Raw genomic sequence first — 14030 nt, forward strand, 5'->3', positions numbered from 1 at the left:
ATTCATGTGTGAGGTTCAGGTGGAAGGGTATAACTACACTGGCATAGGAAATTCCACCAATAAAAAAGATGCACAGAGCAATGCTGGCAGAGACTTTGTTAACTATTTGGTTCGAATAAATGAAATAAAGAGTGAAGAAGTTCCAGCTTTTTGGGGTAGCATCTCTGGCCCCACTTACTGATACTCCTGACACTACAGTAAATGCTGAAGGAGGTTTACCAACAACCATGGGAGGGCCTCTTCCACCACATCTGGCTCTCAAAGCTGAAAATAATAGCCTCTGGCTATGGTGTTCCTGGGACCGAGGAGCCAACTTGAAGGTGAAGCACCGTCTCTAATAAATAAATAAATTACAAGTGGCACACACTTGTAATCCCAGCTACTAGGGAGGCTGAGGCACGAGAATTGCTTGAACCTGGGAAGTGGAGGTTGTGGTGAGCCGAGATGGCATCACTGCACTCTAGCCTCGGCGACAGAAGGAGACTCCGTCTCCAAAAAAATAAATAAATAAATCCAATACCAGGAAGTGCTTTCTTACCATGAGAGCTCCCTGCACACAGAGTGAGGAGACAGAGACAGCAGAAGCAGGACCAGAGGTCTCCACCACTGAACCAGGTCAACCTGAATTTGTTTTTGTAGCTCTGGGAAGTCTTGAACTGAATGGGAGGTTCTACTGTGGCCCTCTAGTGTATGGTTCCAGGATTTGTAAACACTCTAATTCTTGTTTTTTGTTTTGTTTTTAAGCTGTTCCTGCTAATTGCTTTTTAAGCCAGGCTCAAGTGTGGGTCCACAGGGAATACTTCAGGTACCCTTCAAATCAGATACTACATTTCAGCCCTCAGGGCTAGAATGCTTCCCGCTCTTACTTGGGCAGGTCTTTGAAGAAGCCAGTTTAGCCTTGGCAGTTTTGAATTTGGCCATAGTATAGGGAGGAGAGCTAGGTAGCTTTCAAAACGCTCAGACAGATGTGTGGGAAAATGCAGCCCGGTCTGAACCTGGCAGAAGCCTCGCACCTGGTGCAGCAAGTGGGCAAAGGAGTGTGTGTTCAGGGCAGGGTACTCAGTCCCATCTGTAATCAAGAGGTCTGGAGGGTCCGAGGAAGTCAGTGACACCCCCACAAGCCACACACCCTCCAATGGATTGTGGTGGTCATCCCTGGCTACCGAAGCCACCTTGCTTATTCCCATAGCCTTACAAACATTATGATGCTTCACACGAGTTGTGGGTGAAGTGAAAGAGTTGGAAAGTCCCGGTCTAAGGCTCTGCAAAACTGCTCTCTGGTAAAAAACAAGTGACTATGGCAAGGCCTTGAATGTACTACGTACAGACTTAAGTCAGTATTTGTGCCTAACAGCAAAGCAAGCCATGAGAGGCTCCTCAAAAGTCAGGTAATTGATGCCATTGTTTTCTCGACATGGTTGAAGAGTCAGAGAAGAGAAGGTGATGCAGAAGCTTCTTTCCAGTTAAGTGACAGATCCAAGCAAGGAACACCTGCCGGTGGCGGGAGCGGTAGGGGAGGGGGTGGATTCGGGAGCACTCGGGTAGTGGCAGGGACCACATATTGTCGGTGTTTAACCACTGTTATCACGCCCAGGTCGAGTGAGGACAAGTCATTTCCCCACTAAGCTCTTGGGGAGTGGCAGGGACCACATATTGTCAGTGTTAACCACTGTTATCACCGGCCCAGGTCGGGTGAGGACAAGCCATTTCTCCACTATTGTCTCTTCTTCCTTACTGCACCCCCAGCTCCGCACCCTCAGCCCCAAATACACATTCTCATTCACTCAACGTTTGTTGACACTTAGCGTGGGCCCTGTGTGATGGGGTAAAAGTTCGGTGTTGGGAGGAGCCCCAGTGACAGATTTTCGGTTTTGGTTTGGTTTTGGTGGCGGCTGCTGGGCAGGGAGAGGTCAGTTCATAAAAGAAGAGGCCCCAGGGCTGGATCGAATTCTCCTGGGAGCCAGACCAAAGCGCCTTCCTGGACTGAAAAGTGCGGCAGCCGCCGCGGTCAGGGTGCGGGGAGGCGTCACGCGCCGGAACCTGCGCTTGCTGCCAAGCTCTGGGCCTGACTCGCCGGGGTGGGGCGTCCCGCGTCCTGGGCTGGCGGCTCCGCGCATGCTCCTCCCTCAGGCGTCGCAGGCCTCCAGAGGATCCGGAAGCACTGGGTGCAGCCTGATGGCGCCGGAGTTAGACACCGCACAGGGCGCCAAGATGCGGCGGGGCGCGGGCGCGGCTCGGGGACGCGCTTCCTGGTGCCCGGCCGTGGCGCTGCTCTGGCTCGCGGCGGTTCCGGGCTGGCCCCGGGTCTCGGGCGTTCTCTCCCGGCGCCACTGGCCGGTGCCCTACAAGTGAGTGCGGCGGCACGCGCACTGTCGGGGTCGGGGTCGCAGTCGGCGTTGCCGATGGGGGACAGGGTGCTCGCGCGGGGAGCCCCGCGCACGGTGGTTTGTGTCGGATCACGAGACGGCGCGGGGGCAGCGCCGGGTGATGCTCGGAGCGCACTTGAGAGCAAAGTTGAGGACTGGGGAGTCGCAGCCGCTTGTTATGCACAGCCCTGGGACCTTTCCTCCCTCTGGCCACTTGCGGCAGACTCAGGACAGTCCCGAATCGTGGCAGCAGAAAAGGAGAGTAATGTTATTTAATGGAGGGATTTCTGGATACAAGTCGCTGATTTATTGAGTAGTTTAAAAACACTGTCTGTCGCATTTATTTATATCATGCACTGTCATTAGTTATTACTGCAGAACATTTGGTACAATTTACTGGGCGACCAACTCGCTCTGGTTTGAACCTGATCAGAACCCGATCCGAAGTCCTTATTGGAACTTCCCAGTTTTGCACTCAAAAGTCCCGCATCCCGGAATCTCCGTCTCCTGCAGTCCTGGTTAGACCGGGAAGATAGTCATCGCGTTTGTCCGGTCTTCAGCCTGGAGGTAGGACGCCGGTCCTAAGACGAGGACAGGGCCCGCACTCCTGGGAGGCCGATTCCAGCCTTTGACAGAGAAGACACACAGCCTCCGGCGGTCAGAGATAGCTAAACACAGAGAAAGAAAACATGATGTCAACATCAGGCAGGAGAACGACCAGCAGTTTCTGAAAACAGCTGTTGTTCTTTAAACCAAAAGCATCATTATTTTAATTCAATTTCTAATGGACATAATTTTAACATACCAGCATAAGTAATCAACAGCTAAAACTGCACACAACAAACCTGAAAAATAAAAACAGCTATTTTGCATGACAGTATGAGTGGGAAGGCAGGATTTCCTCTTTGTGAGGAGCGAGTTTTAGGTTCTGCCTGCTGCGGGTCAAATCTGGCTCCATCATGACCAGGGATCTTGGGAAAGTTACTCAGAATCTCTGTGCCCACATGCCCTGAGTCACACAATAGGAATACTGGTAGCACTTATCGGTTTGCTGGAAGGATTAAATCTAGCAGAATGCCAGCTGTTATCAAATCTAGATAGTGTGTTCTGCTCACTGAAAGGTTTGCAACACTTTTTTGTTTCGTGTGGTATACTACGTGGAAAGAGAAGTTTGTGGTTGAAGCTAGTTTTCTGGAAAATGTTAATAATAAACTGTAAGAAGTCAAAATTACTCAATAGAACAAGAATTGTAAATCCAAACGCTTTGATTTAACATTAGGGCAAGGTGTTGACCATAGCTTTTTAGTGGATTTTTTTTTTTAAGTCTCAGATATTAAGTACATGCCCCCATCTAATCCCCTCAATTGAATATAATATTTAAGTTTATTAAGTTCACATTTAAATTACCTTTGAACTAAAATAGACTTTGCTGTGGGTCAGTGCAATCTCTATGTGATTATGTATTTGTTTAAACCAGGTAAGTGCCTATAAAACACTGTACCCAAGTGGCAGAAGCTTTTGGGAGCGTTGTTAATGTTTTTGGTCAGCATAAAGATTTTAACTTCTTAAGTTAAAATAGAAATTTTTGTTGATTTGTTGGGATTGTAAAACAGTAGATCTGGGTTGGGGATCTAGGATTCTTAGATAGAAGCTCTTGTCGCCACCACTTCCTTCTTTCCCAGTGCCAGATTATGAGTGACCAGTGTGTCTGCTGAGCTGAATTCAACTGTGGTGCTCCTCGAGTCCTATTGCTATGGCCTTCTCTGGTCTTCTTTTCTTGCCTGCATTGTTGAGGTCACCTTCTAACTGATCTCTCATGTTTAATTTGGCCTCTCTCCCTACCCTCTTTTAATTCATGAAATAAGGTTTACTTTATAGCAAATTCAGTCCTATCAGATCTGCTACTTAACATCCTTTAAGCTTAGGCCCCCCCCAGTTGTAAGGCAGGGAATTCCATGCACATTCTCCTAGTGACAGAATGACAGCCCCTGCCAGTCTCTTCTGTCTCCACTCGTGCATTGAAGCCTGAATCCTAGTCTTCCGTACCTACCGGAGACCAAATGTGCCAGGCTTGTCTTATAATACTTAACATTTCCTCTGCCTTTCTGTCTTAACCTTCTAGCCAAGTACGTTAAAAACGTAGGCCCGGCCTTCATCTCTTTCTTTGCCCTCCCCACCCCATTCATCCCATACCTGGTTAACAATGATTTGTCCTTCCTTTGTGCCGGTAGAACCCAATTTCTTTAGTCTAGCACATCCCACACTCATTACTTGTTGAATGTCTTTGCAGCTCCCACCCACAGAGAAAAGCAACAGTGTTTTAATTTGTTTCCCTCCTTCTTCCTATAGTTCCCTATATACCTAGTAGAACTTCAATACATATTGGTTGAATGTTAATTCGTAAGTAAATATAAAATATATACTATTACTCATAATCATCTGAATAATCTTAATGTATGGATTGTTTGTAAAACTGAACACGTTGGAAAAATGTTCATTTAATCTGTAAACATTTGCAAATGTCTACTATGACCTGGAGCTATAAAAATTTTAAGACAGGATTCCTGTCTTCAAAATTTTCACAGTGGGATCAGGGAACAGGGAATCCTGGATTTATCAGAGTGCTTTGAGTTTATCATTTGCTATTAAAAAGATTATTGGAAGTTTGTTCACAAGATAACAAAATGTATGTTTATATTTATTAACTATGGTCTGACCTTTGAATGGTCCCCTAAAAATGTTACTGGATTCTAAAAGATGGGAGAAGAATCAAATTCCTGTTGGAATCTAAGTAGATGGTTTCTTTTTCTTTATTAGACGCTTTGACTCCCGTCCAAAACCTGATCCTTATTGTCAAGCTGAATATACTTTCTGTCCAACTGGCTCACCTATCCCAGTTATAGAGGGTGATGATGACATTGAAGTCTTTCGATTACAAGCCCCAGTATGGGAATTTAAATATGGAGACCTCCTGGGACACTTGGTAAGGATGCATCTTGGTCTTACAACTTTGGTTAATTCAATGATTTGGTTATTAAGTTGATTTTTAGGGAGTAATCACTACTTAGATGGCTGACTTTAGATCATGTTGGTGTTTCTCTTAGTACATTTAAAATGAGTAGTCAAAAATAGTTACTATTAGATTTTATAATCTTGACGACAAATGTAATCACCATTATCCGTTGTAATATTATGAATCTGAATCCAGCTCCTGTATCCAGCTCCTGGAAGATGAGAAGAGGCCCAGAAGGGGCAGGGTAGGCAGAAAGCACCTCTTGATTTCCAGACCCTGTTGTAGTCACTTTTCCAGGTTAACCCATCACCACGCGAGGTCTGTAGAGCTCCTTCCGGAGACCGGCAGGGTGCTCCGCACACTTATTCTAAGCTCTGAGGAAATTACGAGCTTGTCCACATAATATGCATGCCTCCTATTTGAAATGAGCTGTAGGGACCAAAGCCAGGGTGGAGGAGGGCCTGGAGATTGGGGCCACAGAGTGGATATGACAATAGCAGCATGGAAGAACAGCTGAACAGCTGTTCTACTTGATATGCATTTGTGATGTGCCACATTTTCTCCTATCAGGTTACCTGGACCCATGGTTATGTCTCAGTTGCTTTTATACGTGTATTGTGTTTACACAGAAAATTATGCATGATGCCATTGGATTCAGGAGTACATTAACTGGCAAGAACTACACAATGGAATGGTATGAACTCTTCCAACTTGGCAACTGTACATTTCCCCATCTCCGACCTGAAATGGATGCCCCTTTCTGGTGTAATCAAGGCGCTGCCTGCTTTTTTGAGGGAATTGATGATGTTCACTGGAAGGAAAATGGGACATTAGTTAAAGTAGCGACTATATCAGGTAAGTTTTGAAAACATAGCAATATTTGATAATTACATCAAAATCCAAATGAAAGAAATTGTAATACTTCTATGGAAACATTTCAGTAATGTTTTACTTAGAGGTCATTTGTAAAATGTACTTCTGGAACCACTAAACTTTGGGAATTTTTTTCATCTCTTGTATTTTTTATTTATTTTATTTCAATAGGTTTGTGGGGAACAGGTTATGTTTGGTTACATGAATGAGTTCTTCAATGGTGATTTCTGAGATTTTGGCACACCCATTACCTGAGTAGTGTACACTGTACCCAATGTGTAGTCTTTTATCCCTCACCCCTCTCCACCCTTTCCCCCAAATTCCCAAAGTTCATCATTCTTATGCCTTTGCATCCTCGTAGCTTAGTTCCCACTTATGAGTAAGAACATACAATGTTTGGTTTTCCATTCCTGAAGAGTTACTTCACTTGGATGGAATTGGAGACCATTATTCCAAGTTGCTGCAAATGCCATTATTTAATTCCTTTTTATGGCTGAGTCGTATTCCTTGGTATATATACACCACATTTTCTTTATCCACTCATTGATTGATGGGTGTTTGGGCTGGTCCCATATTTTTGCAATTGCAAATTGTGCTGTGCTTCTATAAACATGCATGGGCAAGTATCTTTTTCGTATAATGAGTTCTTTTCCTCACTGGGTAGATACCCAGTAGTGGGATTGCTGGATCAAATGGCAGTTCTACTTTTAGTTCTTCAAGGAATTTCCACACTGTTTTCCATAGTTGTTGTACTAATTTACATTTCCACCAGCAGTGTAGAAGTGTTCCCTTTCCACTACATCCCGCCAATATCTATTTTTTTTTATGTTTTGATTACAGCTATTCTTGCAGGAGTGAGGTGGTATCACATTGTGGTTTTGATTTGCATTTCCCTGATCATTGCATTGCATTTTCCTGAGCATTTTTTCATGTTTGTCGGCCATTTATGTATCTTATTTTGAGAATTGTCTATTTGTGTCCTTAGCAACCCTCCACCCTTTTGTTTTTTTTGTTTTTTTTTTAAGGTGTTTTGTTCTTGTCGCTCACGCTGGAATGCAATGGCATGATCTCGGCTCACTGCAAGCTCCACCTCCTGGGTTCAAGCGATTCTCCTGCCTCAGCCTCCCAAGTAGCTGGGATTACAGGTGCCCGCCACCATGCCAAGCTAATTTTTGTATTTTTAGTAGAGATTGGTTTTTGCCATGTTGGCCAGGCTGGTCTCAAACTCCTGACCTCAAGTCATCCGCCCACCTCGGCCTCCCAAAGAGCTGGGTTTAAAGGAGTGAAGCACCACTCCCCAGCCATTAACCCACTTTTTGATGGGATTGTTTTTTCTTGCTGATTTGAGTTCCTTGTAGATTCTGGATATTAGTCCTTTGTCAGATGTGTAGATTGCAAAGATTTTCTCCCACTCTGTGGGTTGTCTGTTTTTTTCTCCCACTCTGTGGGTTGTCTGTTTACTCTGCTGATTGTTCCTTTTGCTGTGCAGAAGCTTTTTAGTTGAATTAAGTCTCATCTGTTCATCTTTGTTTATGTTGCATTTGCTTTTGGTGGAACCGCTAAACTCTGACCCAAACTATTACTCATGCAGAACTTCACCTGTAGGTGATGAGTAGTGTATCTCTGATCTTTGCATTTCTCCCTAAAAATGCTCTTTTCCTATCATAAAAATGAATAAAATGATAAAACATTTTGTACAATTAAATTGGACTTTCTAAACGAAATAGTAAGAGAAATCCATAAAATGCCTGATTAAAGGATATGTTAACTATATCTGAAAAAATTTTAGTGATATTTTTATGATGAAAAATAATAGCTACTACTCATATAGACTGGTTCTGGCACTGTTCTGAGTACTGTACATATATCACATCATTCATCATCACAACTTCTGCAGGTAGTTACTATTATTTTGCCCATTTTACAGATGGAGAAACTGAGGCATAGAGTGGTTACACAGCTTAGTAAGTGGGACTCTAGCCCTGGCAGTTACGCCCCATTGCCCATTCTCCTAACTACTTTGATACATTGCCTCCCAAAATGTGTATGATCTTATATTTGAGGCCCTCTTGAGCAGTTTAAATATTTTATCTTTGAGATTTTTTTCTTCTTTTGGATGTATTGGAAAGTTGCTGAAAGTTAGAATTTTGTTGCACATGCTGCATTGTTGGTTAGTAATGAAAAGAGTTCAGCAACTCTTCCATTGGTAACTCCTTATGTGACTTGGGTCACATTTTTTTGTTTGTTTGTTTTGTTTTATTATACTTTAAGTTCTAGGGTACATGTGCACAACGTGCAGGTTTATTACATATGTATACTTGTGCCATGTTGGTGTGCTGCACCCATCAACTTGTCAGCACCCATCAACTCATCATTTATATCAGGTATAACTCCCAATGCCATCCCTCCCCTCCCCCCTCCCGATAATAGGCCCCGGTGTGTGATGTTCCCCTTCCAGAGTCCAAGTGATCTCATTGTTCAATTCCCACCTATGAGTGAGAACATACGGTGTTTGGTTTTCTGTTCTTGCGATAGTTTGCTGAGAATGATGGTTTCCAGCTGCATCCATGTCCCTACAAAAAATACAAACTCATCCTTTTATATGGCTGCATAGTATTCCATGGTATATATGTGCCACATTTTCTTAATCCAGTCTGTCACTGATGGACATTTGGGTTGATTCCAAGTCTTTGCTATTGTGAATAGTGCTGCAATAAACATACATGTGCATGTGTCTTTATAGCAGCATGATTTATAATCCTTTGGGTATATACCCAGTAATGGGATGGCTGGGTCATATGGTATTTCTAGTTCTAGATCCTTGAGGAATCACCATACTGTTTTCCACAATGGTTGGACCAGTTTACAATCCCACCAACAGTGTAAAAGTGTTCCTATTTCTCCACATCCTCTCCAGCACTTGTTGTTTCCTGACTTTTTAATGATTGCCATTCTAACTGGTGTGAGATGGTTATCTCATTGTGGTTTCGATTTGCATTTCTCTGATGGCCAGTGATGGTGAGCATTTTTTCATATGTCTGTTGACTGTATGAATGTCTTCTTTTGAGAAATGTGTGTTCATATCTTTTGCCCACTTTTTGATGGGGTTTTTTTGTTGTTGTTATAAATTTGTTTGAGTTCTTTGTAGGTTCTGGATATTAGCCCTTTGTCAGATGAGTAGATTGCAAAAATTTTCTCCCATTCTGTAGGTTGCCTATTCACTCTGATGGTAGTTTCTTTTGCTGTGCAGAAGCTCTTTGGTTTAATTAGATCCCATTTGTCAATTTTGGCTTTTGTTGCCGTTGCTTTTGGTGTTTTAGACATGAAATCCTTGCCCATGCCTATGTCCTGAATGGTATTACCTAGGTTTTCTTGTAGGGTTTTTATGGTTTTAGGTCTAACATTTAAGTCTCTAATCCATCTTGAATTAATTCTTGTATAAGGTGTAACGAAGGGATCCAGTTTCAGCTTTCTACTTATGGCTAGCCAGTTTTCCCAGCACCATTTATTAAATAGGGAATCCTTATCCCCATTTCTTGTTTTTGTCAGGTTTGTCAAAGGTCAGATGGTTGTAGATGTGTGGTATTATTTCTGAGGGCTCTGTTCTGTTCCATTGGTCTATATCTCTGTTTGGGTACCAGTACCATGCTGTTTTGGTTACTGTAGCCTTGTAGTATAGTTTGAAGTCAGGTAGTGTGATGCCTCCAGCTTTGTTCTTTTGGCTTAGGACTGTCTTGGCAATGCGGACTCTTTTTTGGTTTCATAGGTGTGGAAATCCAAAACCATTGTTTACTCACATGCATCCATAGTCTTAATCAAGTTAGAACATTTTACTTAAAATTAATATGATTAGGCCAGGCATGGTAGCTCACACCTATAATCCCAGTGCTTTAGAAGACTGAAGCAGGAGGATCACTTGAGGCTGAGAGTTTGAGACCAGCCTGGGCAGTACAGCAAGACCCTGTGTTGCCCAGGCTGTTCTCAAATAAAAAAAAAAAAGTAAAAAATTAGTTGGCTTTGGTGGCCCGCACCTGTAGTCCCAGCTAGTCAGGAGGCTGAGGTGGGAGGATCACTTAAGCCTGGGAGGTCAAGGCTGCAGTGAGCTGTGATTGTACCACCGTACTCTAGCTTTGGCAACAGAGGAGATCTGACTCAAAAAAAAAAAAAAAAAAATTAACATGATTAGCTTCGTTCACTAGGTGACTTTGTTTTGTTTTTTTGAACTAGGAAACATGTTCAATCAAATGGCAAAGTGGGTGAAACAGGACAATGAAACAGGAATTTATTACGAGACATGGAATGTAAAAGCCAGCCCAGAAAAAGGGGCAGAGACATGGTTTGATTCCTACGACTGTTCCCAGTTTGTGTTAAGGACCTTTAGCAAGTTGGCTGAATTTGGAGCAGAGTTCAAGAACATAGAAACGAACTATACAAGAATATTTCTTTACAGTGGAGAACCTACTTATCTGGGAAATGAAACATCTGTTTTTGGGCCAACAGGAAACAAGACTCTTGGTTTAGCCATAAAAAGATTTTATTACCCCTTCAAACCACATTTGTCAACTAAAGAATTTCTGTTGAATCTCTTGCAAATTTTTGATGCAGTGATTGTGCACAGAGAGTTCTATTTGTTTTATAATTTTGAATATTGGTTTTTACCTATGAAATTCCCTTTTATCAAAATAACATATGAAGAAATCCCTTTACCTAACAAAAACAAAACACTCTCTGGTTTATAAAACACCTTAATTCTACTGCTCTTTTTTCGCCAATCACCAGCATCTGTTTTTCAGGGGCTGATTTTACTTTTGTGAATTTCTTAGCTTTTCTTCCTTGGTGCAGGAAGTTAAAATGCACATCAGCAGAACTGCTGCATATTAACATCTCAGGACTTTTCTCTCGGAAAGAAACTGAAATTCATACTATATTGGCCAAAGTGAGCAAGTTAAGTGATCTTGGTTTCAATTTCCGAGCCTTTGTTAATACAGAGAATTATGGTTCATATCAGTTATGTAGGACCTTTAGACCCAAGGTCCCACAGATAGGTATGATGTGCCGAGATTTTTAAAATACCTTCAAAAATAAAAAAAATACCTTCAGTGACATTTTCATGATGGGAGCTCTTTTTTCTGGTATGGCAGTTATACTTTTTCACTCAAGTGCTTTAGTTTAGACTGACTTTACAACTTTTATAACTTCTGAAACCAAGTTTAGTATAGTCTGATTACAGTCCATTCACATAACTTTAGAGATTCGTTTAGAAACCGTAACTGGAGTGGTTGTGCTTCTAGATGTGGCAAATCCAGTGTTAACACACATTTCTGGCTGGCATTTTGGAACTAGCTAGTAACTGGCTTGTGTTATTTAAGCAACCTAACATCACTAAATCCTAGGATTTAGGATTGCTGTAAAGATGGAAGTTGTATATGTTTGGCAGGTCACAGTGAATGGCAGTGATAATATCAAAGAACAAATTGTCATCCTTGATCTTGCCTCATGTAGTTTATGTGCCAGACCTTCCTGGGTTTTGTAGTCACCTAGACTTTAAGCTGATGGCATAGTGCTTCCGCAGTTCTTCCAGCCGGGGTGTGCAGGTATATGGCTGCAGACATGTTTGCGTAAACAGGCAGCGTCTGACTTCTTCACTGTTTCCTGTAGTTCTCCCTCTTCCCACAAAGCTGTCAGCGCAGTGGAAGAGGTTGCACATCTCCGAGAGAGGACAGGTTTCGGTCCGAGTTCAGCTGTGCTTTCATTAGAGCCAGACAAGCTTTCAAGGTCCTTTAAGTATTTGATGATCAACTGAACACGTTTCTATTCAAGGATAAAACACCAGTCAGTAAGAAGATGGAGTGGATGTCCGAGAAAACAATTCACATTTAATATGTAAATGTACCAATTATGTGATTCAGTTTCAGCTGATATTCAAGTGCTTCCTGAGAGGTTAGTACATTATTACTGAGCGTTCATAGAAAGCTTAATCATAGATGTAATTAGCCTGATCCAAATGAGTAAATTGGACCTTAGAAAGGCTAAGTGATCTTTCTCTGGCTACCCAGCTAGTAGTAATGAAGTCAGGTCTTGAACCCAGGTTCTGCTGACTGAATTGGATGCACTATAGTACAGGCTTTTTAGCACCAAAGTGTGGTCCTCAGACCAGTGCCTGCCAACCAGATGTTACTAGTCTGTGAGGAAAAAAGTACAGATACTGACAGGAAGCTTTTATAAACTTTTAAAGCAATTTGTTGGAGTGTTTTTGTTTCTGTTGGGTCTAATTAAAAAAATTGGAGCTTGTATTTTATGTGTCTTTGGTCTTGTCTAGGAATTCATTTTTACTGTTGTTTTTTTTTTTTAACTGTAGTTCCACAACAGTCTGAAAATAACCCAGTCACCAGGTATCTTCCTCAAATACAGAGGGAGAACTTTCTTTCACACCTCCTATTTAGCCTGTCTACTCCTGATAATAATGCCTAAACATTCCAAATTAATACTGCCTCTTTAATCTGCTAATTGTCTTTACAATGTCACAAGAAAACTTGGATCTGTGCATTATCACCATCTAGTGGCTAAACTCAGGCAACACCAACGTCTGCCAAACTCTTAGGAAAATTGCTCTGGAAAAACAGTTCAGGATTTTGGATTTCCAGAACTGCCTTGAAGAGACAAAGATTCTTGTACCAAGTTTTGGTCAGCTGCAAATCAAAGAACTTGGTTATGTAGGAAAAACAAATGAGGACATCTGCACCTGGAATTTTTAAACAACATTCTAATAGTTATGTGAAAAAAGCATTCAAGATTTTTGGGTAGGCGCAGTGGCTTATGCCTGGAATCCCATCATTTTGGGAAACTGAAGTGGGAGGATCGCTGAAGGTCAAGACCAGCCTGGCCAATGTGGTGAAACCCCGTTTCTCCTAAAATTACCAAAAAAAAAAAAATTAATAAAAGCTGGGCGTGGCGGCCCGTGCCTGTAATCCCAGCTACACGTGAGGCTAAGGCAGAAGAATCACTTGAACCCAGGAGGCAGAGGTTGCAGTGAGCTGAGATGGCACCAGTGCACTCCACCCTGGGCAACAGAGCGAGACTCCGTCTCAAAAAAAACCATGATTTTTCATTGTTCCTAAGAATCTTAATTAAATGAAGACAGAAAGCACCATAGATTCAGGTAACTACAGCACAGACAGCATTAACATTTACAAAAGTATTTCTTAAGAATTAAACCTGTCAACTCTACTTACAAGATGTAGAGCTTTCAGATAAAGATGATTCAAGAACATGCTTTCAAAATAGTAGTTGAGAAACCAAAACACAGCCACGCAGAAATCTGCCAATTAAGTTTTGCTGCCCTTTGAACAATATGATGTAATGTGATTTACTTTAATTATAACTTAAGTACAACTTAAATGCAGTTTCTATTTTGCTGTTGTAGGCTGGGCACGGTGGCTCACGCCTGTAATCCTAACACTTTGGGAGGCCAAGGTGGACAGATCACTTGAGGTCAGGAATTTGAGAACAGCCTGGCCAACATGGTGAAACCTCGTCTCTACTAAAAATACAAATATTAGCTGGTCGTGATGGCGCATGCCTGTAGTCCCATCTACTTGGGAGGCTAAGGCAGGAGAATCACTTGAATCCAGGAGGTGGAGGTTGCAACGAGCCGGGATCGTACCACTGCACTCCAGCCTGGCAAAAGAGTGAGACTGTCTCAAAAAAATGTTGTAGATGTTAAAATTTATGTATTTTTTGTCTGACTGGGGCTTTACAGTGAGTATATCCTCTCACTA

At 42.3% G+C, this 14030-nt stretch overlaps 1 protein-coding gene across 1 annotated transcript; it reads left to right on the plus strand.

The window, feature by feature from the left end:
• Nucleotides 1-725: 725 nt before the first annotated feature.
• On the plus strand, nucleotides 726-12545 carry CLN5 (CLN5, intracellular trafficking protein). Its single transcript, XM_025364086.1, has 4 exons — nucleotides 726-2348; nucleotides 5184-5349; nucleotides 6009-6234; nucleotides 10480-12545. The coding sequence occupies exons 1-4, from the start codon at nucleotides 2116-2118 to the stop codon at nucleotides 10989-10991; spliced, it is 1137 nt and encodes a 378-aa protein (XP_025219871.1). The 5' UTR covers nucleotides 726-2115; the 3' UTR covers nucleotides 10992-12545.
• The last annotated feature ends 1485 nt before the right edge of the window (nucleotides 12546-14030 follow it).

Source organism: Theropithecus gelada, chromosome 17, assembly GCF_003255815.1.
Source record: "Theropithecus gelada isolate Dixy chromosome 17, Tgel_1.0, whole genome shotgun sequence".
Classification (NCBI taxonomy): Eukaryota; Metazoa; Chordata; class Mammalia; order Primates; family Cercopithecidae; genus Theropithecus; species Theropithecus gelada.